This window comes from Balaenoptera acutorostrata, chromosome 6 (genome assembly GCF_949987535.1).
Source record: "Balaenoptera acutorostrata chromosome 6, mBalAcu1.1, whole genome shotgun sequence".
NCBI classification, from domain to species: Eukaryota; Metazoa; Chordata; class Mammalia; order Artiodactyla; family Balaenopteridae; genus Balaenoptera; species Balaenoptera acutorostrata.
In genome coordinates this window covers 121,936,445-121,962,502 of record NC_080069.1, presented here as the reverse complement: position 1 = coordinate 121,962,502, position 26,058 = coordinate 121,936,445, and the positions used below count along the sequence as shown (strand labels likewise).

At 55.9% G+C, this 26,058-nt stretch overlaps 1 protein-coding gene across 3 annotated transcripts; it reads right to left on the bottom strand.

Moving 5' to 3' along the window:
• Positions 1 to 17,480: 17,480 nt before the first annotated feature.
• GFI1B (growth factor independent 1B transcriptional repressor) lies at positions 17,481 to 21,740 on the bottom strand. 3 transcript variants are annotated; one of them, XM_057548990.1, is made up of 6 exons: positions 21,641 to 21,740; positions 21,014 to 21,154; positions 20,320 to 20,591; positions 19,593 to 19,730; positions 18,498 to 18,762; positions 17,481 to 17,659 (listed from the first exon to the last, which is right to left on the bottom strand). In XM_057548990.1, the coding sequence occupies exons 1-6, from the start codon at positions 21,738 to 21,740 to the stop codon at positions 17,481 to 17,483; spliced, it is 1,095 nt and encodes a 364-aa protein (XP_057404973.1). The 3 variants fall into 3 exon arrangements, with proteins under 3 accessions (XP_057404973.1, XP_007194502.2, XP_007194503.2); XM_007194440.2 differs by having other exon boundaries at positions 18,498 to 18,663; XM_007194441.2 differs by lacking the exon at positions 19,593 to 19,730 and having other exon boundaries at positions 18,498 to 18,663.
• Positions 21,741 to 26,058: the final 4,318 nt, after the last annotated feature.

The following is a 26,058-nucleotide window of genomic DNA, read 5'->3' as shown; positions in this document are numbered from 1 at the left end:
ATTTCTTTTTCTTTTTTCTTTTTTACTTTTTTTCGGTTTGTTTTTGTTTTGGGGGTTCTTTTTAAATATTTGTCATATAGAATTTATCATTTGTTAGGATTTCTTCTCTCGTCCCACATAGCTATTTTCTTGGATACCTATTTTTTATTCTTAATTTTGTTTTCTTTGACCTAAAGAACGACCCTAAAATTGTGTAAGCATCAAGTCCCCCAGATCTTGGAACTGTCCGCAATTTTTTCATTGTTATGGTGGAGGCAATTGTCCTTCACAACTTTCTACATCCTAACTGAAATTGAAACTTCTCTTAGGGTCTTTTAAATGTCTGTAGCACCTATATTGGTGTCGCCTTTCATTCTCTTCCCTCCCCCTCCCCTCCAGCTCCCCTCCCCTCCTCTTCTCTCCTCCCCCCCTCCTTCTCCCTTTCCCTCTCCCTTCAGCTGAAAATATTTTCCAACAGACTTTGTGATTGTTTTCTTTGATCAAAGGGTTATTTTTTAATCATTATTTTATTTTATTTTATTTTTGGCTGTGTTGGGTCCTTGTTGCTGCATGCAGGCTTTCTCTAGCTGTGGTGAGTGGGGGCTACTCTTTGTTGTGGTGCACGGGCTTCTCATTGCGGTGGCTTCTCTTGTTGTGGAGCATGGACTCTAGGTGCACGGGCTTCAGTAGTTGTGGCGTGTGGGCTCAGTAGCTGCGGCTCGTGGGCTCTAGAGCGCAGGCTCAGTAGTTGTGGCACATGGGCTTAGCTGCTCTGTGGCATGTGGGATCTTCCCGGACCAGGGCTTGAACCCATGTCCCCACTAATAAATAGTTGTACATACTTTTACTGGTTACCCTAGAGATTATAATATGAACCCTTGATCTATTAAAGTCAAACATAAATTAATACTTTTATCACTTCCATGACACAAAGACACATTGAGACAGACCCCTCTTGTCTTTTGTGTTGTTATCATGTCATGTATACATATGTGTATATGTATTAAATCAATTTCATTGAGGTATAATTTACCTGCAGTAAAATACATCCAGTTGAAGTGTACAGTTCCATGAGTTTACAAATATATGAATGTAGTCACCACCTCAATCATGACACAGGATATTTTACCCAAAGGATTTGCTAGTTCCCTTTGCAGTTAGTCACTTCACCAGTCGGGGCCGAGAAAACAGACATGGGTCCAGGGGCTCTGGGGGGTGACCGAGGAGGCATTTGAGCCCAGGGCTTACTCAGGCATGCAAGTATGGCCTGGAAACTGCCCTCGCCTCGAGACCACCTACAGGAGGAAATTTCTCCACAAGGAAGGTAGAGGGCGTCCTGGACGGTCAAAGGGGGAAAAAGACAAATGAGCCCAAACTGGACTCATCTGTCTCCCTCCAAGCCCACTGCTCTAGGATTCCCTTTCCCAGGAATGGCAGCCCCAGAAATGTGGGCATCACCCTGGATTCCCCGCTCTCCCTGGCCCGTCACTTCCCACAGCCTCATGGTCTGCTCTACCTCCTAACAGCATCGGGAATCCACCCCTTCCCACCCCTTCCATCACCCCAGCTCATGTCGCCTCTCAACTTTACCACCGTGACAGCCTCCTAAAGGGGGACCCACATCCATTTATATATTTTCCTTTCAGGAGGATGAGTAACGGGATACACGTGGTTCAAAATCTAAAAGACACCAAAGCCCTTTGGTATAAAGACCTCCCTCCCACTCCTTTCCCCAGACACGGGAATCATCATTTCTCTGGAGGTGTTATCAGTTTCTTATTTCTCTTTCTGGAGATAATCTACATAGTTATAAGCAAAATTGTATAGATATTGTTCATCCCCCTTTAAAAAGTGAACTAACCCACAAAGGAGTTTTTTAATTCTCTTTTCCCTCTAACAAATGGCTGCACATGCTTTTGCTGGCTTCCTAGAGATTATAATATGAATTCTTGTTTTAAAGTCAACTCTAGGGAATTCCCTGGCGGTCCAGTGGTTAGGATTCTGTGCTTCCACTACAGGGGACATGGGTTCGATCCCTGGTCGGGAAACTAAGATCCCGCAAGCCATACAGTGGGGCCAAGAAAAAAAAAAAGTCAACTCTAAATGAATTGATGACAAGTGATAGCTTACTCTACACTCCCTTCCATACCCGCCTTTTTCACGTGACGATATGTCATGGAAATTAGTCCGTATCAATTCACGTGGTACTTCCTCATTTCTTTGAACAGATGCACAGTGTTCCACTGTATGGTTGGACCATGATTTATTTAACCAGCCCTCTTTGAGGGATACTTAGGTTGTTTCCAACCTTTTGCAAATACAAGGTAGCAATGAATCACTGTTGTGTGTCACTAACACATGGGCAGATAACTGTAAGATATTGTTGGCTCAAAGGGCATGTTCATCTGTGATTTTGTTAGAGGGCACCAAAGGTTCTCCCATTGGGGCCACAACCCTATATGATCTCTCCTTCCCCACCCCCCACGAGGCCAGGTTGTGTGAGGGTCACCGGGGCCTGTGGGGCCTCAGGCCATCCTCCAGCCCTGACCCCCCTTGGGCACCTCCACCTCCCCGTTTCCCTGCCTTCGCAGGGCTTGGTGCCTGCCTTGCAGCCCCGCAGAAGCCAGGGGGCGCTTCTCGCTCAATGAGCCTTGGCTGCTCATTGCTGGGGTTGAGGGAGGCGGGGACCCCAAAGCCTTTAACAGAGATTCTGGGGGTCCTGCTCCCCCAGACTCTCCAAACCACATCCATTTTGCCCCCTCCCCCACCCCCAGTTCCTAACCCTGAGGCTCCAGGGGCCCCCCAGAGCCTCCGAGCTTTTGCCCCCGCCCTCCCCTTCTTCTCAGGGCGACCTCTGAGAACAGGTGTCCGTCTCCCACTTTGGAGAGGCCCCTGTACACGGCACACGTGGTGCCCACCACCCCGAAGCCCCCACCCCCGCCTGCTTGCTTGTGGTTGGTGGGGTCTCTTTGGCCCGTTTCCCGGCGCCTTTCACAGACAGAGGGCGGCTGACGAATGAGATCTTCAGGGAGCGAAAGCAGAGCCGCGCCGGGAGTCCCGCGCGCTCCCGCCCTGCGCGGCCCCCTGCGGGCGCGGCCACCAGGGGGCGCCGTGCCCTCCCCACTCCGCAAGGACCCCGCCCGGGTTCCCGCGGGAAAGGGATGAATGACCCGAATAATTCAGCATTTCCGGCCTCAGGACTAGCCAGGGCTACGGCCCCACCTGAGGCTTGGAAGAGGGGGAGGGAGATGGGGAGGGAGAAGAGGTGGGCGAGAAAGGGGGGAAGGGGTGATTGGGGAGGAGGAGGGGGAGAAGAGGGAGGGGAAGAGGGAGGGAAGGGGCGCTGCGGTCCTGGATGCTACCGCCAGCGTTCCGGGCTCCGTCCTTCCTGACCCCTCGCGGTCTGCCCAGCGCAGGGATGCCACCTCGGTACCCAGGACCGGGGGTGTGCGGGTGTGGGGAGGAGAGCGGGCCACGGAGCCGGGACTGAATCCCCGATCCTTGGGGCAGGGCTTACCTTCGGATTAAAAAGCCTTTGGGCAGAGGTCCCTTAAAATTCAGCCAAGCTATGGACAAGCCTACGCCTCGGTTTCCACGGCTGTAAAACAGGGATACATAGCGGCAGCTGTTTACACGGGAAGTCCTCCGTGTGGATGCAGGGTCCCATTTGGGATGGGTCTTCCAAGACGATCGGATCACACTGAGGGCTGGTCCTCCCGATGGGTAGTGGTGCCCTCTCCCTGCGACAGGGTCTCACATCCGTACGCTAATGGCCGGGAAGTCCATGCAGCTCAGGTAGGACTGAACGGGGCTTCCGCACCCCAAGTCACAGCCCCCCACCCCAGCCCTGGGCCCTCACCATGCACTAGCCCCTTGGGGTGGGGAGGGACAGGCCCATTATTTTGTTTGCCCATCCATCCATTGAAAACTATTTACTTGCTAGATGCAGGGGAAGCAGGGGAGACCTTCACGGGTTGTGTTCAGACAATGGCATAAATGGTTATTAGATGACAATTATGATCAATGTCAGAGGGGAGGATCACTGAGGGCTGTGAGAGTCTGTCCCTGGCAAAGCCAGGCCTCCTCGGAAGGTGCATGTGGGTTGAAACTAGAATGAAGAAGGAACGAACCTGGCGGAGAATTGAGGGAACCACCTTTCAGGCAGAGGGAACAGCTTTCTGGGAGACCCTGAGGCCAGCACATCCCCTCTGGGAGGAAGAGGAGAAGGACACTGGGATTCTGGTGCAGCTGCATTGGGGGCGCTCACTTGCTTAGCCCTGGAGGGAAGGGGCCTCTCCCTGAGCTCTCCCGCAGCCCCGAGGTCCCTTCCTGCTCCATTCAGCGCGTGCCTGGCCTGGTTGGCCTCGGTGGTAGAGGACATTGCTGCCCGTCTCTTCACCTGCACCACGAGCTGTTTGCTGCTGGGCTCTGGTTCCAAAGCCTTTGTTCAACAAACACTAAGACTACACTCTACCCGCCGGCTTTTTTTTTTTTTTTTTTTAATGGTGCTAAAATATACATGACATACCATTTGCCATTTTCACTATTTTTAGGTGTACAGTTCAGTGTATCAATTCCATTTGCATTGTTGTGCAACCATCACCACCATCGATCCCCATAGCTCTTTTCATCTTGTAAAACTGCAACTCTGTCCTCATTAAACCCTAACTCCCATCCCCCCTCGCCCCCAGCCCCTGGCACCCACCATTCTACTTCCGTTTCTATGAATTTGACCATTCTAGGTCCCTCATAGAAATGAGATTTGTCCTTTTGTGTCTGTCTTGTTTCACGTAGCATAAAGTCCGCACGGTTCATCCATGTTGCAGCATGTGTCAGAACTTCCTTCTTTTTTAAGGCTGAAAGATAATCCATGGTATGGACAGATCACGCTTTGTTTAGCCACCATCTCTCGATGGACACGGGCTGCTTGCCTTTTGGCTGCTGTGACCCCGCTGGCTTTTCTTGCTTCTGGTTCAACACCTTGGGCCAAGCACACACCCCATGAGCAGTTGATATTTTGCAAACTTGTAGCATGTTGGGATGGTAGACCCCTCTTAAACAGCTCTCTCACTTTTGCATCTTGGGAAACTGAGGCCCAGAGGAAGAAGAGGACTTCCTCAAAGTCACAGCGAAGGCTTGAGGAGCTCCAAGTCGGCTCGGAGGACTTAAATGGGCGTAAGGCCCTTGGACCCAAGCCTGTGCCTGGAGGTCCCCTCCAGTACCTGTTTCACTCTAGCCATCTCACCCTTTCCCGAGAAATGACCTCAGAAAGCTGCCAGGTAGTCGGACCCTTGGCCCTGGGTGCCGAGCACTGTGTGGGCATTTGTCCCCAAGCCAAATGCTGACCTCCACCCCCAGCCTCGGAGACGGAGGTCAGAGCTGGGGGTTGTTCCTGCCTGGCATGTGCACCTTCACTCCCCAGGACAGCCCTGCCATGGGTTTTGTGATCGCTTTTACAGACGGGCAGATGGGCCCAAAGTAGAGAAATGACTTGCCTAGGATGGCAGAGCCCCACACAAGCCCTAACTTCAAACCCATCATCGGTCCATCTGTCCGACCCCACTGGTAGAGGAAGCCAGTGGCCTCAGTACCCCGCCTCCTCCCATGTGCAGAGGCCTCCTGAAACGGAGTCAGAGACCCAGGATGGGGCTCCAGGTCTGGCCCGACTTTGGCTTGGAAGCCTGGACTCCCGCTGGAGAGGTCTCCAGGGCTGACGTGGCTGAGGTGGCCTTGGTCTCCCCCTGCCCTCCCCAGCGGGTGCTCCCAGCCCTGCAGTGGCCCGCCGCTCCCTCCACCCGGGCCTGCAGAGGACGGGCACCCTCACCTCCTCACGTGGCTGGGCGTGCACGGAGCAGGGTTTGCAGGCCGAGCTGCAGAGGGCCACCCGGGGTGGAGGGCATCTGTGAGTATGCTCCCACTGAACTTTCTGCGAAGGCCCCCGCCCTTCTCTTTCTCCCTCCCCGGTGTGGGTGGGATGGTAGCACCAGCTCCAGCTGCTGCTGTGGCGGGGTGCTTCCTCTTTGCCTGGCTTGCTCTGCGGTGGCCCTGGGCCCTCTGGCCACCCAATGGCATGCCTCCACAACTTCCTCGAGGCCAGGCCTCCACATCCCACACCTGCGGCAGCCTTTGCTGCTTTAGAAGGTTTATCTGCCAGAGGGGCTTTGAGGGCGAGTGGGACCCTTATCTCCCCGCCAGGGGCCTGTCCTACAGTTGGGGCTTTGTAATCTGACATTGTGATTTTTTTTTACCCTTGTTTTTCCCCCCAGGGAGGGAAGATTTGCTGAATCATCCAGGGGAGGTGGTTGGAGGGGGCCGTGGGGTGAGGCAGCTGGAGGGCAGTGATAAGTCTGAGGCTGGGCTGAGGGGCGCAGGGAGCCGGCAGGGAGGAAACCCCGAGCTGCGACGGTTTCCAGCTAAGATTGTTGGCTTCTGCAGAGCTGCCCTGGGGGCGCTCGCTCAGCTCAGGGGCCTGAAACTTGCTCCCAGAGGAGGGCCGGCCGCAGATGGGCATCCTTGAGCCAGCAGGGACTGGCCAGCTGGGACCGGGAGAGCCGACAGCAAGCCCTGGTGAATGTGACCGGGCACCGAGAGCCCCAGGATGGCTCCTGTGACCCCTCTAGGTCACCTTGCTCTACACTTTGGCCTCTGTGGCCCCCACAGGGCACTGGCTGGCGCCAAAGCCCCCAGCAGGTTGGGAATGGAGCTGGGAGCAGATGGAGGCCTTATGTCTCCCCAGGGCCTTTGCACCTGCCATTCCTCAGCTTGGGGCAACCCTCTCCACTTTTGACAGATCAAATTTTTTTCATCATGGGACTTCCCTGGCGGTCCAGTGGTTAAGACTCCGTGCTCCCAGTGCAGGGGACAGGGGCTCGATCTCTGGTTGGGAAACTAAGATCCCACATGCCCTGTGGCCTAAAAAAAAAAAAATTCTTTTCATCTTTCGGATATCTGCTTCCTCCAGGAAGACTTGCCTGACCCAGGGTTGGGCTTGGTGGCCTCTCAGCCTCCTAGAGTCCCCTAGATGTCCCCTTTTTGGGTCTTGCTGCATCAGGGCCCAGCCCTGAGTGGATGCCCAGGTTGTTGTACAGAACCTTGAGGTTCTCTCCTCGGAAACACTGAGAGGAGTTGCCTTCTATTGGGACTAAAATCCTGGGGCCTGCAAGGTGGGAAGGAATCCCCAGAGGGGGTGGGCTGGCCCCTGGGCCGCTCTCTGCTGCAGAGTGGACCCCCTGGCAGGGGGAGGTGGGCCCCACCTGGGCCCTGGATGCCACAGCCTTCGCCTCCTCGGCCCTCACTCTCCCTGCAGGCTGGCCCGACCTCTAGGAGTGGGTCTCCCAGCCTCTGCTAGAGTTGGTGGTCTGGTGGAGACTGACGTCCCATCAGCTTTGCAGGGCAGGGCGTGGGCCACAAACAGAGACAGGGTGGTGCTGGGTGCAGTGGGAGGCCCAGGGCAGAGGCTGGGCTGGACGAGCTGAAGGCTTCCCCAGAACGCTCTCTGCCCCCCTGATTTCTGATTCCCCCCGGAGTCCGGTGGGCGACCGCAGCCCCGGGGAAGAGGGGTGATTGACGCCCCTGAGTCAGGGGCCACATCCCCTGCTGCTCCCAAAAGGGGCTTCTGGGGCAGGAAGAGCTGGCCGCGGTGGTCGCTTCTCTCCCTTCCTGCTGCCCGACTGAGCCCAGAGATAAGTCCTCGCTGGGCTGAGGGAGGCTCGGGGGGGTGCAGTTCTTCCCCAGAAATCATGTCAGGGTTCCTCACGTGGAGGAAAGAGCCTGAGGACCACGATAACCCCTTTATTTTTAAGAGATCCGAGAGGAAGTCCCAAGTCACCCTTTGCAGAAATAGCTCTGAACTTCAGCCTGGCGTCTGTAGCTCCAGCTGTCAGCAGGGACAGCCCACGAGTGTGGCCTGGGTCAGTTCATCACATGGTGGCCGGGAGGGTGCTGGACCCAGGGATCCAGCCCGGGGCCTGTGCTCCACGGTCAGAGCCACTGGCTAAGGTGATAACAACAGCTACGTTTATTTGTGCGTAACGTGGACAAAGGGCAGAGGCTCAGAGTCAAGGTATGACCAGGCGCGAGCAGCAGAGGTCTAAGCTGCAGAAGTGCGTCAGGCACCCCTTTTCTATCTTCCCGGATTTCAAACCGTGCTCCACTTCTGGACACTGGCCTGAAGCCACGTGCGCTGCCGGCCCATGAATGTGCAAGCTCCAGCGTCTGTCTCCAACAGTTGTCACCTGCACCTTCCATTCCCTTGTTCAAGAGTCCACGAGGGGGCTTCCCTGGTGGCGCAGCGGTGGAGAATCTGCCTGCCAATGCAGGGGACACGGGTTCGAGCCCTGGTCTGGGAAGATCCCACATGCCGCGGAGCAACTAGGCCCGTGAGCCACAATTGCTGAGCCTGTGCGTCTGGAGCCTGTGCTCCGCAACAAGAGAGGCCGCGATAGTGAGAGGCCCGCGCATCGTGATGAAGAGTGGCCCCCTCTTGCCACAACTAGAGAAAGTCCTTGCACAGAGACGAAGACCCAACACAGCCATAAATAAAATAAATTTTAAAAATAAATAAATAAATAAACAGGAGCTGTTGTTTAAAAAAAAAAAAAGAGCACGAGGGGAAGGGGAGAAGGGATAAATTAGGAGTATGGGATTAACAGATACACATTACTATGTGTAAAATAGATAAACAACACAGACTTACCACATCACCCAGGGAACTATGTTCAATATCCTGTAATAACCTATAAAGGAAAAGAATCTGAAAAATTTTATGTATATATGGCCAAATCACTTTGCTGTACACCTTTGCAGCTCGTAGATGTGGATACCGGGTTTTAACTTACTTTTCTTTCATAAAATACTTTGTTTACCTAAAAAAAAAAATTGTGTATACCTGAAACTAACACAATATTGTAAATCAACTATACTTCAATGAAAGAGAGAGAGAGAAAAAGAGAGTAGATCTTAAAAGTTCTCATCACAAGAAAAAAATTTTTTTACTATGTGTGGTGATGGATGTTAATTTCACGTATTGTGGTGACCATTTCACCATATATACAAACATCTAATCATGATGGGCTACACGTACAACTTACAGAATGTTATATGTCAACTCGATCTCAATATTAATTAATCCATTAATTAAAATGCAAAAGACTGCAGGAAAAAAAAAAGAAAAAGTATAAAAAGAGTCGACGGAAGGAAATCTTGAGACCTGGTGGGTGCGGGCTGAATCTTGAGATTTCTGAAGACCACGGGTTTCATTGTACAGATGAGAGAAACTGAAGACCAGAGGGAAGTGCCTGAAAGACTCCCGGCCAGGCAGGGGCCAGAGCGACATCCCAGCCTCCCGGCACCCCGTCTGGGCTCTCTCCTTCCCCGCCTCTCACAAGGCCGGCTCCAGGGTGAGGCCGCCCCAGTACCAGGCGCTGCGATCCCCACGCTGACACACCCGCCCCCTTCCCTGTGTCCATTCCTGCTGGCTTTGTCTGTTTTTCCTCTGTGTCCCCATGAGCACGGGCTCTGTGAGCTTCTCCCACTGCCCTATCCTCAGCCACTTAGAAAGGAGCCTCGTTCACGGCAGGTGCTCGGTAAGTAGGAGTTGATGAATGAACGCTTTCCGACCCATTAGGGCAGCCTTTGTGCCTCTGGAAGCTCCTGGACCCGGGCTGTCATATGGGACTCTGGGGGACTCGGCTGTCGGCTCTGCAGACACTGGCAGACCTGGCCCTATGTCTGTGCCCTAGGATGGGCAGAGGCGAGGCGTGGTGCTCCTGGGCTGGAAGGCCCGGCCAAGCATTCCTGGTTCGCCAGGGACCCTTGCCCTCTCTCCTTCTATCCCTCTTAAAGTAAACAAATCACCTTTCTTCCCCCAGGCCCCCAACCCTCCCACATTCTTATCATAGAAATCATGGAAAAGTCAGGAAAAGTCTAGAAAAGGGAATTATAAAAATCCACTGTGATGCTGCCCCCCAAGATAGCCCTGCAGACCTGGGGGCGTGCCCCTCCCTCTGATGGCCATCGCCGAGGGCGGGGGCCTGGGTGCATGGCTCTGGACCGGGAACCAGCACCACGTCTGAAGCGGCTTCCCTGAAGAGCACAGGCTCTTTGTGCGGGAGCTCTAGACCCGGGGGGTGGGGGCAGGGTCCCAGGCCTCAGCCTCTCATCCCTCCTCCTTCCGTCTTCCCGCTCCTGGCCTCCTGGGTCCTCGTCCTCCAGATCCTCGTCTACACTCACTCTGAGACTCAGTTTCCTCATTCGTAAGGCAGGGATGACCATGACCCGACTCCCTGAGGGGTTGGTCCCTAATGTGAACGGAGACTGGCTTTCACCCCGAGACCACAGGGGCTGCGAGAGGAAAGGCTGGAGTGGGAAAGAATGGTGGAGAGGTGCCCTCCTGCTCCCTTGTGCCTTCTGGGGCATGGAACTTTCCAGAAAAGGGGACTTTTTCTTTAAGCCTTGCTGAAGAGCAGGGCAGCATCAGGCCCGTTCTGTGGCCTGGAAGGCTGTGCCCAGGGAGAAATGGAGGCTCCCACCCACGCCTCCATGGTACCGATTCCCAGCTGCATCTGCCCATGTGGCTGGGATGCCGAGGTCCCGCCAGGACCCCCAGAGGCCTCTTTTCCCTGGCTCTTGTCATTTGGGTGAAGTGGTTGGAAGGCTCCCTCCCTCTCTTTCTCTCTCATTCTCCCTCTCTCTGCTTCTCCCTTTCTCCCGCTCTCTGGGCCGCCAGGCCCCTGATAACACGAGGAAGGCACTATCGGCCTGGGAGCAACCTCCCGCCAAAGCCCGCTGGCCTGATCCATGCTGACGGTTGGCAGGCGGCACCGTCTGATAAACTTATCAGGCCAAACCTGAGCACGGGCCGCTCAGCACAAGCCTCTGTCTCAGATTTCCCTCCTCCTGCCTTCCTGCAGCCCCCCGGCCCCCGCCATTGGAAACCCAGGCCCTGCCCAATCCCAGCTGGACCCCAGGGAGGTGGGAGGGAACAGCCCTCCACCAAGACCAGGAGGAAGAGCTGGGTGTCCAGTATCTGACCCACTGCTCCCAAGCCAGGGGCTCCACCTTAGGGGTCCCACCCCACCTGCCACGAAGGAGCCAGGGGCCCTGATGGGCTTGCACATCCTTCTCAGAATTACTGGGGACCTCCTAGGTGCTGGGTCCTCAGCTGAGTGTTAGGACTGGACGCAGTGTCTGCCGGGAGGTGGCTCTCGGGGTTGGGGGTTGGGTTCAAGAGAACCAGCACTGAGGAAGGAGAAAGGACACTGACCCCAGGAGCTGTGGAGGGCCAGCAGCTTGGAGGGAGGAGTGGAGAGGCAAACCTCAAAGCAGGGAAATAATATTCGTGCAGAAGGAGTCTTTTTGTAATGCCAGTGATAATGTTATCATGCGTGCCCATGACAGAAAAATACAACATACACACTGAAAAGGAAGGAGAAGAAAATACGCAGCCCCCTTTGTGCAGCCCTTGTTGATATGCTGTTCTTTATCCTTGCAAGCTTCCTTCTGTGCGTGTAATTAACAAAATGGAATCATATGGTGTATACTGATTTTAAACCACTTTTTCACTTAAGATATCATGAACAGCTTCCTATGTTGATGCATTTATTCTGCAAAATCTATTTTCTGTTCAATTTTTTTTAGTAAAAAATACACACACACACACACAAATCCAAGTCTCTTTTATAGATAGCATTGAGAGTGAAATCAACCCTCTTTCCCAGCCCCCAGAAGCAACTGCTATCAATGGTTTGATGGACCTTCTTAGGATTTGTTTCTCTAAGCATCTACAAATGTACGTTGTGCTGTTTTTACAGAACCAGCACGCAATCGTGAAGCAAGCGTTTCTCACTCCACACACCAGCACCCAGGCCCCTTCTGGGTCAGTCCTTGTAAAGCACACTGGCTCCAGGGACTTCCCTGGTGGCACAGTGGTTAAGAATCCGCCTGCCAATGCAGGGGACACGGGTTCGAGTCCTGGTCTGGGAAGATCCCACATGCCGCGGAGCAACTAAGCCCGTGAGCCATAAGTACTGAGCCCGCGTGCTGCAGCTACTGAAGCCCGCGCGCCTAGAGCCCATGCTCTGCAACAAGAGAAACCACCGCAGTGAGAAGCCCACGCACCTCAACAAAGAGTAGCCCCTGCTCGCTGCAACGAGAGAAAGCCTGCGCGCAGCAACCAAGACCCAATGCAGCCAAAAAAAAAAAAGGTAAAGCACACTGGCTCCTTTCAGTGGCTACTTGGATGACCATTGTCTGGGTGCACCACCGGTCACGTAGCCAATCTCCTCTCCTGGGAGGCTAGGACGGTCCCAATTTGTTTTTTCCATTTCCAACAGGTTTCAGAAGATGATCTTGTAGCTAATCTGTGGCCCATTCATGACTACTTATCTTTCACGCAAATTCCTAGGAGTGGAATGGAGGGTCAGGGGGTGAGCACGTGTCGAAAAATCTATGCACTTGTGGGACTTCCCTGGTGGTCCAGTGGTTAAGACTCCTTGCTTCCAATGCAGGGGGCGCGGGTTCAGTCCCTGGTCAGGGAACTAAGATCGCACATGCTGCACGGCCAAGAAAAAAGAAAAAAGAAAAGAAAAATCTATGCAGTTGAGCTGGGTTTCAAGGGTTCAGGGGAGGGAAGAGGGGATTTTAGAGGAGGGAACACCGCGGGCAAAGGGTGGGAAATGGCGTCGGGAATTCCCTAAAGGCCTTTTGGGGAATAACAGGAAAGACTTGGTTTCCTGTCCAGAATCCCAGGGAAGTGGGATGGTGCGGCCGTGATGGTCTCCTGTGCGTCCTCCCTCCATCCCGGGGAGCTCCGCTCTCTGACCAGCCTCAGCAGGGAGCCAGGAGGAGCTCAGGGCAGCTGGTGCCGCTGCCATCCCCAATATACTGACTCAGAACCTGACTTGGAACCGCCTCTAGCCCCCAGTGCTCCCGCTGGGCTCCGCAGACCACACCGTGTATCCACCATGGATTGTCTTTCTGAAGCTCAGCTCCCTTGTCTCTCGGGCTCTCCCTTGGTCCAAAACAATCAATGGCTCGGGTGCCTTGGGAAGGTTCTTCTGGGTCTTGGGAAGATTCTTCTGGGTCTTGGGTCTCTCCTGCTGCCCCTGGCCCGTGCCAGGCTCTGCCCCATGGTGTGTGGCCCTCCCAGCTTTGGATGCTTCTGGCCGGCCCAGACTCTTCATCATTCTCTGGTCGTGTCTCTTCTATCCCCCGTCCTCCACCCTCACCCTTTTATTCGTCCTGCTCCTTCCCTCTGGAGTAGCCTGTGCCAGCCTGAGGGGAGCCCGTCCAGGGCTGGGAAGGTTAGGTCACGGCCAGGGGCCGGACTTGATTCTGCAGGTGATGGACGGAGGCACACTTGGTGAACTTTCAGAACAGGTCCTATTCTTCTAGATGATCCAGAGCCCTACATCCTTCCGCTCTCCCCACTGCCCCAGTGCCCAGGCTCTGCCACCTCCATTCCCCCATCCACGCCTTCCGGGCCAGTGCAGTCAGCTCTGGGCGGTCACGCTGGGGGACGGGCTGGGGCCAGCTCAGCCACCCGTGTGAATGCCTGGGCTGACCCTGGGAGGCGCATTTCCATCCTTACCAGTGATTTCCTAGGAGGGCCGCCGGGCATCTCCCAGAATGTCCCTCAGGGGCTGGCAGCGGCCTGGAGATGTTGCCTGAAGGTGACACCACTGGCGGGACATTTCATCAGAAAATGAATTCCGGTGTTGGTTTCTGCGCCTTAAGGTGACTGGTTTGTTTCCATATTAAAATCCTGGTGTCGTTACTCACCGTGGGGCGTATCGATCCCACGGGTGGAGTTACCGGTGCCGTCCTGAAGCCTCACGTTCTCCACCCGCACCTCCCAGCCCTCAGCTGCTGGGTCGGCGCCGCAGGCCGGCGGCCCCTCGCATCCCCGTACAACCTCGGAGGCCGCCACTGGCTCCGCGTTCTGTGTAAGCAGAGTCCCCTGGAGGTGTGCAGTCAACCCCACAGTTCTGGTGGAGAGTTCCCTAGGCTGGACCTGGATCCTGTGTGACGTCGCTGCCGACCGCCCGTGTGACTGGGGCCACCGCTCACCCCTCCCTGGGCCCGTGGCTTCCCTTTGCTGCACGAGGCTTCACGGGGCTGGACGGGGCCTCCCGGTTCACAGGCTGGGACTCGGATGCCGGGAATCTCAGACGAGGGGGTGGGGAGTGGAAGTAGAGCAGAAAGCTGAGGACGGTGACTGCACTCCCTACGGTCACAGACAGCAGCTGGGGGCCCCGCCGCACCCACTGAGTTGGGCCCCCGACCCCAGCATGATGAGCGCGGCCCTCGCATCCCGCAGGAGACGGGACTTTGCCGGGACCTCTGCTCCCACTGGCGGGATTGTTGCCGGTGGCCTGTGGGCTGGCGCCAACCTGCAGGCCTTCTCCAGGGCCGCCGCTCTGTGTGCACAGGGCAGCCCATCCTTCCTGTGACCGCCCTGCCGTTCCTGCAGCTGAGCGGTGGGCGTGGGGAAGGGACAGCGGCCTGGATCGCCCCCTCCACGCGGTGCCGACTCTCCCCGGGGAAGCAGGTTTCCCCGCCCCCCCATACCTGCCCACCCACTGGCCCCCTTTCTCTGCAATGTGTGTACAAATGGGGGTCCAGCCTCCCTGCTCTGAGGCTGCAGGGCCCTCCCATCGTTGTGGGCACACAGTGGACGGGTCGACACACTAAATCCTGAGCTCCCAACCTCAGCAGATGAAGAAAGACACATTGTCTGGCTACACTTCCTTGCCCCACCCTGCTGCAGAAGTGGCTGAAATCCTGATATTGGTGTGGTTTTGTTTAGCAAACAAGGAGCATGCAAAGTAGCTCCTCCGTGCGTGTGTGTGTGTGTGTGTGTGTGTGTGTGTGTGTGTCCGTCCGTCCTCTGGGAAGTTCAGGCTCACTCCGGGTTCAGAAGCCCAGGCGAGCCTGGCCCTGCTGTGTGGCTTTGGGCAAGTCCCTTCCCCTCTCTGGGCTACACGGTCCTCACGGGAAAGAGGAGGAGGGGGGAGCAGGTGTTCTCCAAGGCTCTGGTGGCTCTGGTGGGTTGGCTGCCAGAGGCTGTCTTCCTTTGACCTCAAGAGTGAGGCCTGCAGGACAGGATCTGAAAGCCTGCTGAGGAGACCAGACCACCCTCGTATGCAAATCCCGAACCTCCGCCCCACCCTCTGCACACCTGACAGGTCTGTGTAGGGGAATTCTTGCTAAAGTAAACAGGAAGAGCCTTTGCAATGAACTATACCATGGGGTCCTGCCCAGCCAAACCCAGAGCCTGGGAGTCAAGGGATTTACCATTCCTTAAGGAGCCTCAGAATCCTCTAGATTCACAGCGGAAGAGAGGAAACACCTGCAGGTGTCATTGGGAGGAAGGGTAGACAGAGACTCAAAGAAGAAGAAGACTTGGATCAGATATCCTGATCCCAGCTCTGCACTTGCTTGCTGGGTGACCTTGGGCAAGATGGCCAACCTCCCTGAGCCTCAGTTGCCCACTCTGTAAAATGGGATAATGACAGCTCCTTTGCAGAGGGCTACGTGGGTTAGAGACGATGTATGGAAACCCTGAGCCCAGCTTGTTACCCGGAAGGGACTCATTCAGAAGTGTTCATTGTGGTGGGCCAGGTACGGGCTTAGTGCTGAAGACTAGAGCCCAGAGGGAATTCTTTCTAGCAGAGCGGAAACTTACCCACAGATAACTGCCAGTCCAGGTTCAGTGGGTCCTGAGCTGTAAGCAAGGAGCCCGAAGAGCTCAGTTTAGAAGCAGGAGAAGACCTCTGGCTGGAATGACCAAGGGAGGCTTCCTGCAGGAGGCGGCATTTGAGCAGGCCTGTAGGATGGGCAGGATTTCAAGAGGGCACATTCATGGCCTACCAACACTTACCCTGTGTTAGGCCCTCCTCACTGCCGTATACTCATGGCCTCAGGGGATCCTCCCAGCAACCCACAGGAAAGGATTGCTACGTTTACCATTTTACAGAGGAGGGGGCTCAGCCTGGAGTCACCCAGCTAGTGAGGGGCAGCACCAGGCTTAAGTTAATCACACCTGCAAAGTCCCTTCTGCCGTATAACATTCACAGGTTCCAGGGATTAGGATGTGGATATCATCTTTGGGGGCCATTATTCTGCCTACCCTGGTGATTCCATTCAGGACCTTGAGATGGGAAGGTTACCCTGGATGACCCAGGTGGACCCGATGGGATCACCAGGGTCCTTGCAAGAGGGAGGCAAGAAGGTCAAAAGCAGAGGAAGGAGGTGGGCTGATGGGAGGTCCAAGTGACGCACTTTGAAGATGGAGGAAGAGGCCACAAGCTGAGGGATGCAGGCGGCCTCTAAAAGCTGGAAAAGATGAGGAAAGAGAACCTCCCCTGGGGCCTCCAGAGGGAACCAGCCCTGTCGATACCTTGACTTTTAGCCCCGTGAGACTCATTTTGGATTTCTGACCTCCACAACTGTAAGAGAATACCTTTGTGTGTGTGTGTTTAATGTTCTGGCTGTGCCCCTTGGCATGTGGGATCCTAGTTCCCCGACCAGGGATCAAACCCACGCCCCTTGCGTTGGAAGCACGGAGTCTTAACAAGTGGACCACAGGGAAGTCCCCCTTTGTGTTGTTTGAAGCCACGGAGTTTGCGGTGATCTGTTAGAGCAGCCACAGGAAACTGATACCGCCCCAGCTGCATCCACCTTGCCCTTGCCTGGGGTCTTGTCACACGGGTCTCTCATGCCTCTGTTTCAGCACTTTATCAGTTTGGTCTCCCAATGTGTCTGTGAGCGACTACAGAGCTTTCTATGCTTCTCAAGCCTCCCCACCATCCCTCCCCAAAGCCTCGGGCACTAGCTTGCACCCAGTACGTGTTTAAAAAATGGTGGCGAAATGTAAGTAAATCTGTGTCTTTTATTTACAGCTGTTGAGAGGAACAGGCTTTTGACAGCAGTAACTGCTGGTTTCCCCGTGGTCTGACCGCAGAACTGGAACCCCCGTGGCCTGAGCGCCCGTCAGGAGTGGGGAGCAGCCGGCACGTTGGCTGAAGCAGAGGGGTGCTAGGTCTCCCACTGGGGCAGGAGACAGCTCTGACCATCCGTGGCAGCCAGAAAGGGGCCTGCTGAAAACCGAGCTGACCAGATCCCAGCGAGCAGCAGGCAGGGGGAGGATTTCTCTGTGAGTCCCAGCTCTGGTCTGTTCTTGGTATCGCTGTGCACCTGGGGCTACTCTGGCCTCCTGGGCTCTGCCCCGGGGGGAAGGCACCGAGCTCTTAGACCTGTAGACAACATCAGCTCAGAAAAGATCCAGCTGCCACACTTTGCAGCAGGATAATTGTTGGTCCAGAGAGGGAAAGTGACTTGCCCGAGGTCACACAGCAATTTCGTGAGTCTCAAAACAGGCTTGACGAGTCCCGTCCAGTGCTGCCTCCAGGAGACTGGGGATCTGGGTGTGTGAGGCTGGCCTCCCTCCAGGTGACACGATCTTGGGGCGGGCCAGTCAGGAGCTAGGAGCGGGGACAGCCTCACTTGAGGTTGTGCTGGCTCTCGCGGTGCCGCCGCAGGTCCACTTTACGCTGGAAGCCCTTGGTGCACAGCTCGCAACTGAAGGGCTTGAAGCCCGTGTGCTTCCGGCTGTGAGTGATGAGGTTGGAGCTCTGGCTGAAAGCCTTCCCACACACCTGGCACTTGTGTGGCTTCTCACCTGCGGGGCAGCAAGGACAGGGTCAGGGCCGTTTGGACCAGACCTGCTGCCCCAATGCCCTGCAGTTGTTCTCTGGAACCTTATTATGTTTTATTGCACGTTCACTTTAGAAAATAATTAGAAAAGGGAGACAAGAAAAATACAACTCTGACCACCCAACCCCTCGGCCAACTGTATCCTGGTTTTAAGGCAGGGACTGGGTCCACCTTGTTTATCGATGAAGCCCAGCACCTGGTACAGGGCCCTGCACAAAAGAGGCACTGGCTAACAGCTGAGGAATGAATGAATGGAGGAATGAAGGAATGGAGGAATGAATGAGGATGAATGAATGGCTGGAGGGATGACGAATGAGTGACCAAACAGGGAATGGGTGAATGAGTGGGGGACCAAAAGGGTGAGTAGCAGCATGAATGAATGAATGAATGACCAAATGGGAAATGAATGAATGCGGGAATGAAGGAATGAATGGCTGGAGGAATGAGTGAATGAAGGAATGACGAACGAAGGAGAAATTCACCTGCTGGTCTCACTTCTACACACAGATTATCAGTGTCGACATTTTGCTATTTCCTTCCAGTACTTTTTCTAGGCATTAAGTAGCACAGCGTGTCCAGCCCTCCTGTTGGAGGGGGGTGGCCTCCCCTGTGTAACCTGACACCCCCATCCCTCTCCACCCGGGTCCTAAAGCCCGCACCTTTTAACAGTGAAAGGTGGGGTGCCCGGAGGCTCTGTCTGGGCCCTGGGGTTGGGGGCTTGGTGGGGGCGGGGTGGGGGGAGGGTCGGCGGACCCAGGCCGGGGAGGAGCTCGGCCGGGGCAGAGCGCGGGCCGCGGCCTCACCGGTGTGGATGTAGGTATGCTTCTTCATGTCCGACTTCTGGTGGAAGCGCTTGCCGCAAAACTGGCAGGGGTAGGGCCGCGTGTCCGAGTGGATGAGCAGATGGGTGGACAGGGTAGACGAGCGCTTGAAGGCCTTGCCGCACATCCGGCACTCGAAGCTGCGCCCCTGCCGGAGGAAACGAGGCCCCGGGGGGTCAGGCGCAGGTGGGGCCTCGAGACCCGGGACTGCCAAGCTGGGCGCGGGACTGGACCCGGCCGGGATCCCCTGAGGAACAGGACACTCCATTGGGGTGGCCTCGAGGATGGGGCCCAGGGACCCCCATTCCTGCCTCCCAGGAGGGGGCGAGGCCTGGCCCCTGAGTGGCCTCCTATTAGGGGATTTTCCTTTGTGGTCTGTTTAAGCGGCTGAATTATTGGGGCCCAATTCTGGCTTCTGCCTCTTACTCGCCATGTGACCTTTGGCAAGTCATTTAACCTCCCTGGGACTCAGTTTCCTCATCTGTACATTGGATCGTTATGGGTAGTGACCTCAAAGGATCGTTGGGAGGATTGGAGGTCGGGAACTGAGCTGGCAACTGGCACGTGGTACATTCTAACCATCTTTTCCTGCGTTTCCCACCTGAGCTTTTATATCTACCCAGGTGTTAGCAACTCAGGTCAGTTTCAGGTGCTTTCCCTGGAATGGGATTCTGAGGAAGGGATTTCGGCATCAGGTAGGGCTGAGTGGGATGAGATGAACATTAAAGCCTGACTTCAAGATTCTAAGAGTCAGGGGTCTCAGAGGTGAGAAACCTGTCCTGACCACCCAGGAGGTGGGGTCATCCCTCAGCATCACAGACATCTCGCTGCCCCCGAAATCCCACCTGAGCTCCTAGCCTCTTCCAACTGTACATGAAGCCAGCTTGGTCCATCAGGGACTCAAATGTGTTAAGGGCTGGTGATGGAGACCCAGATCAGGGCGGCAGATAATGAGGGCCTCCCGATCTGTCACCCTCAGGGGCACAGAGAGAGACCCACCGAAGCCCCCTAGGCTTCCTGGGGGGAGCACAGAGCAGGAGTGGGAAGCGAGGGTGCTGTGCTCAGCCAGCTGCCCACCTGGGAGTGGACGTGCGTGTGCTGCTCCAGGCTCACTGCATGGCCGAAGGTTTTGCCGCAGACGTTGCAGGCGAAGGGCCGGGTCCCACTGTGGGAGCGGCGGACGTGCACCTCGAGCCCATGTGGGGTGGAGAACACCTGCAGGAGGGGCAGAGCATGAGGCCCCGGGGTGCAGAGAGGGAGAGGAGCCGGGGTCCCACCTGTGCACCCAGCTCAGCCATAGATGGGCGTACAGGAGAAGGAACACTGGATTGCCGATTCTGCTGCCATGTGCTGTGTGTCCTGGGAAGGTCCCTTTCCCTCTCTGTGGCTGGCTTTCTTGTCTATAGAATGGAGTCTGGGACGGGGGATCTGGAAAGTCCCTCCTGGCCCTATCTGGAGGCTGAATGGTGGTTAAAAAGTGAGAGTTGGGCAGAGCCAGGTTTGAATGCTGGTTGTGATATCTACTTGCTGCGTGCTATTGGGCAAGTGACTCAACGTCTCTGAACCTTAGCCCTTCGTCCACCTCCCGGGGCTCATGCATGTCAAGTGCTTAGCACAGGGCTGAGCACGTGGTCAGGGCTCAGTGAATGGTGATGGGGACGAATGTTGTGAGTCCCTGATCCCACCAGAGGACCCAAGAGTCACATCAGAGGGGGCACCCAACTCTGAACACTCGCAGCTGCCAGGGTGCTGGAGAGGGGATGCAAGCAGGACCCGAGAGCCCACCCGCATCCCGGCCACCCACCTTGCTGCACTTGATGCAGTGGTATGTGTCCAAGCCCGGGGAGTAGTGGAGGCTAAAGTCCAAGGGCGGCTCGGTGCTGGGCACCAGAGGGCTGCCATACAGGCTGACGGAGCGCTCCAGGAAGGCAGACTGCATGGTGGAGGGGGCCTGCTGGTAGCTGTGGCCGTAGGATGAAGCCAGGGCATCCCAGGAGAATCTGGGCTTGTAGAACGGGGGTGAGTCGGAGGATGGCGAGTCCCCATCCTGGGGTCGGGACGTCACAGCAGGCCCGTCTGTGGAGAGTGGGACATTTACCTAGTGGTGACATTAAAATCAGGGCAGCCACTCCCGCCACCCTCCATTGTGACCTCCTGCTGAGGCTTTGGTGTGTAGCCCCAATTATTTACTGGGGGGTGGTCTGGGTCCTCACTGTGGCTCCTTGGCTTTTCAGTCCAGAAATGTGCCCCAACCCCTGCAGAGTGCCCACCTCACCCACTACGTGGGCCTGTCCAGCTGCTTCCTCTGCCCCACCATACAGAAGCTCTCATGTGGGAATGAACTCCCCGTCCTGGAGGGATTCAAGCAGAAACCTGAGAGCCCGGATTGTCGATCCTCCCTGACTCCACAACTCCAAGGGGCCCTGCTTCCACGGGCCCATCCATCCTCCATTCCCCTTGCACCCGCTGGGGAGTGGCGGGGGTCCCCCGCTGGGTACCTGGGGCGGAGGCCATCCTGGTCATCAAGCTCTGGTCCAGCTCCAGCTCCGGCTCCCGTTTGAGGTCAGTCCAGTCCAGGCACTGGTTTGGGAACAGGGTGCTGAGGACAGGGTTGGTGCCCAGGACCTGGTCCCTGGCCACTGTGGGGAGACAAGACCGTCAGACTTCAGCTCTGGGAAGTCCGGAGGGACTGGGGGAAGGAGGGGCACCAGAGAGAGGCCACTGCTGCCGCCCCTGGCTGTGCACGCTCAGCGGTTCTGCCTAGGATGGTGGGAGCAGCGTGGAGGCCAGGAGGAGACCCCCGCCCTCCCCCTCCCCTCCCCCAGGAGAGCTCTTGGACCAGTCTCCGTTTTTCTGAGCACCCACCCTCAGCCCTAGATCAGCCCTCTGATTACGAGTCACACGTCAGCTGCTGAAGACAGCTCCAATCAGGATGCTCTCATCACCCCCATGGGGTGAGAAGAGATGGGTGCATTTATTCATTCATTCAACCCACATGTACTGAACTCCTCCTGTTTCCAGACTTGGAAGAGCGGCTACTTCCTGTGGAATGCTGCTGCCTCCCCACCACGTGGGCAGGGAGTCCTGGTGGGTACAGCAGAAGGCCAGCCTGGGCTATGACTCACCAGGGCCAAGGGCAGGAGGCCAGAGGAGCTCATCCTCCTGGGCACGCGGCTGGTGGTAGGTGTGAGCCTTCTTGCTCTTCACCAGGAAGGAGCGTGGCATGGTCAACGGGTGCCCCACACCTACAGGGGGAGAAGATGAGACAGTTTAGGCAGGACAAGAGGACGATACTCCTCTACATTTTAGGACCTCCTCCTAAAATCAAAATCCACTGTCCTGGTTTGAATAGTGTCCCCCAAAGTTCATGTCCACCCAGAATCTGTGAATGTGACCTTATTTGAAAATAGGCTCTTTGCAGATGTAATCAAGTTAAGCTGACATCACACTAGGTGCGGAGAAACCCTAAATCCAATGTGACAAGTGTCTTTATAAAAAGAAGGAAACTTGGACACACAGACACAGACACGCGCAGGAAGAAGGGCCACGTGGAGATGGGGGCAGAGATTTGGAGGGACGCGGCTTCAAGACAAGGATTGCTGGCAAACCAGAAGCTAGGAGACAAGCCTGAAACAGACGCTCCCTCAGAAACTCCAGAGGAGCTGACTTTGCTGACACCTTGATTTTGGATTTCTAGACTCCAGAACCCTGAATGAATACATTCCTGTTGTGTTAAGCCACCCAGTTTATGGTATTTTGTTACAGCAGCTACAAAGCCTAGTGTCCCTCACTCCTCTCTTGCTGGAAAACCAATACACCCACTTCTAGAAAACCCCAGGTCAGCCTGCTCCAGCTGCATGCCCTGAGTTACACTGGGAGCAGAGAAGGAAGGGCAGGGGTACCTCCATTTGTGAAACACTCTGGACCCTGCACCCAGAAAACTGCATCTGCATCCCGGTGGGGTCTGCATTCAGAGGCCACGGAAAGTTGTGGTCTGAGCACAGGTTTTGGGAGTCAGATGCTCATGGGTTAGAATCCCAGCTCACCCGCTGTGCAATTTGGGGCAGACGCTTAACCTCTCTGGGCCTATTACCTTTTCTGTAAGATGGTAATCCAGGTTTATGGTGCTGGTGAGTGCATAGTATGTGCTCAGCACCTATCAGAGAGGAGCCTGGCAGCTGGGGTGCAACGAGGGGGGCCACCTCAATCGCAAATCCACGTTATGGTGCAAGTTGGGTGCTGATGTAGCCAGAGCGGGGCGGCACCTTGTCCGCAGCTCCAGCCCAGAATCTGGTCCCCAGAGAGGGAGGGGCTTTTTCTCTCTCCTCGTGGGTGGAGGGGATGGTTGAGGTTGTATGTGGAGCTCGAGGCCCGAGAGGACCCCACTGGAGGCCTGAGGTCACTCTGTGCACAGGGAGGAAGAGGCCAATGTCCACCAACTCTGGGGACTGAGCACAGGGCAGCCCAGCCCAGGCCTGTCACTGAACCCACGGGTCAGCGGGGCGGGGAGTGCGGAGCTGGACCAGCCTGACTACCCGGTACTCTTGGCTTCTGGTGCAGAGCCCTCTGGGGCAGAGAGCATCTCCTGCCTGCCACTGTCCCCCCCCCCCCCCAAAATGTTTCACATCCCTGCGCCCAGCCATGAGGCTCTCCTGAGGGCTCCCAGGAGACAGAACATCTCCTGGTGGTCCTCTCTCCTCCCCACCCCCATGCCACACCCAGGCAGAAGCTCAGAGGAAATACTCAGCCGATGCCGGTGCTGATGGCAGCTCTGCTGGGCCCATTCCCCAGGCCTCAGAGGAGGAGTGAGTCCCCCGCTCCCGGGCCAGCCCAGGCACCAGGCAAGGCTGCAGGCGTGATAGGGCCAAGCGCGGGGGAAAAAGATCGCGGGAAAAAGCTCTGAACAACAGCGAGGGCCTGGTTGATAAGGCCGTGGCCGAGGAGCAGGCTGGGAGCAGGCAGATTAGAGAGGGAGCTTGGAGCTCTGCCTTGGGAGCGGCCCTGGGAGCCACCCCTTCCCCAAGGGGATGACCCGGAGCAGGCAGAAGAGGTACCCACACCCGTGCCCAGACCTGCCCGCCCCTCTGGGGGCAGCAGGAGTTTGGGCCATGCCGCTCTGCCAGGGGCCATCCCAGGCCCAGCCTTCCTGGATGGAGGCCTCAGTGTCCAGATCTGCTAAATGGCGATCTCAAACCAACCTCCTGGGACTGCTGGGGAGAGAAAGGAACTTTATTTATTACAAACAATTGTGTAAAGGGCCCGGTGTGGTGCCTGGGCTGCTTGGGGGATGGAGGTACTCAGCCTACAGAGGAGAGGCTTTGGGAAGGCAGGCACTGCTTGGGTCCTGTCTGGTCTGATGGCATCCCCAGTGCCTGACCCAAAGCCGGCACGCTCTATGGATGGGGTCAAGCCCTGACCAGGAGCCGGGACACGCTCCAGGCTCCTCCCCCTGGGCCCTGAAATGAGGGGGTGGGACCTGATGGCCTCTGGGGTCCGGTCCAGCTGTCAGATTTTGACCTCAAGAGGCTCGGCCAGCCTGCTGTCCTCCACAGGCTTGTGGGGCAGCTCTTATCTCCCAGGGACAGTCTTCTTCCTCATGCCTCCTCCCCTCCCCCCGCCCAGGGCTCCCCACACTCCCCCTTCCTTCCCCCTTCTAACTCTTGGCTTCAGGAGCCCCCCTGAAGAGGCCAGAGCCTGGGCAGAGTGAGAGGAGACCCCCACGTTCTGGGGGAGGGCTGGGAGGCTGGGTTCCCCTCTCCTTCTGTTCTGGGGGGACCTCCGTAGCCATGATTTTTTAAAAACATAGTATTTTATTAGTCAATCAACTAGAACCAAAAGTAGGTATTAAAGCTGCTGAGCTAGAACACCAAGAAATACTTCTTGCAGCCTGGATCTGCAGAGCCTCAGCTCTGATAATCCTGGCTTGTGAGCTGAGTGGCTATTACCCCATTTTACAGAGGAGGAACTGAGGCTGAGAGACGGGCTCACAATCCCAGGGCAGAGTGAGGCGGAGCTGGACTCGGTCCTCTGCCTCCCAGGCCTCCGTGCTCTTGGCTGTCAGACCACGGGGTGGGCTCTTGTTCAGGGCGGTGGCAACTGAGCTGACAAGCTAAGGAGGAAACCAGGACAGCACGTAAAGTTCCCCAGTGTGCACTGTGTCACTGAATCTGACACCCACGGGGGCAAGGGAAACAGTGATTGTCTTCCCGGGTCACGGGGGGCGGGTGGAAACTGAGGCTGAGAGAGGCAAGTGGCTTGTCGAGGGCCTCATAGCAGAGCCAGACCCAGAGCCCCTGCCTGCTAGGACTTGACTCCTGGCCCCAAGCTCTGCCCATCTGCACCTGTAGTCCTTTCGACACCGGATGAAGATAGCCTGCCTGGAGCAGGGAGGAGAAGTCTCATTGGTGGGGCAAGATGGGGGACAAATCAAATTCCCCTGATCTTTGGACCCTTCCAGGATCCAGCAGGCCCCACCTAGGCTCGTGAGGAGTTTGGGGTGGAGAGGCAGGCGAGGGAACAGGCTTCTTTTAGGAAGCTTCGGTGATCCCTTGGGCTCAGAACCCAAGGAGACCCTAGAGGTCAGCTGATTGGAACCTGGGATGACAACACAATGGCCCTCTGGGGTTCAGAAGCACGTACACAGCGGAGCAAGGGGGTCCCAGGAAGGTGATTCTCAGGGCCCACTCTAGTGATCCCCCCAGCGCCCCCAATCTCTTCCCCTTCCCTCCCTAGAACATTCTCTCCGCTAAGCCTGGCAAAGTGACAGTGGCGAAGGCAACGCTACAGCTGAGCCATCAAGCTCACTGTGGAGGCCAAGTGCACCCAGAGAACTTCCTTTTGACCCCTGTGAGCTGAGTTAAAAAAAAAAAGGAACCAATCACCTATACTGTAGTTAATTAACAACCACACTGTTTGATTCACACTAACCTGTCCTGAGAAAGAGCTAAGAGCAGAGATTGTGAAAGAAGCCCAAGATTTCTTCATAAAACAGAGGCCTTGATGGTATCGGGCCTCCGGAAAGAGCCTCACTGTTAATATCTCTTCAAAAACCCCCAATCCCAATAGAGGGTTCCCCGACCCTGAGTCAGAATCTCGGCCAGTACTTCTGAAGAGGGGCAGCCCTGCACCCCGACTTCCAGGTGGAGCCAGAGCCGCAGGCCTGTGATTTCCGTGCAACGAGGCACCTCCCGTGGGGCTGAATCGGATTCTGTGACCTTGAGCTTAACCACGTCAGCCGCCAACCTGGGGCTTGGTTTTCCTATCTCTCAAAAGGGACGGTTGGACTAAGAGATTTCTAAACTTCCCTTTTGCTCTAAAATCCCATGCTGGGGTTCGTTGACTTTTAGCACGGGAGCGACCTACCTTGACTAAGAAACTCATCACTCGGGTTCCCTTTTTGGGAGGGTTGAGTAAGACTCCGTTGTTTCTCAGAGTCTGCTACGGAGGACCCTTTGGACTTCCTTTATGTTTAAAGACACGACTCAAGGGGAAACACAAACAAACAAACAAAAAATCACCCTTTCCATGTAGGAGTCAGGGGACG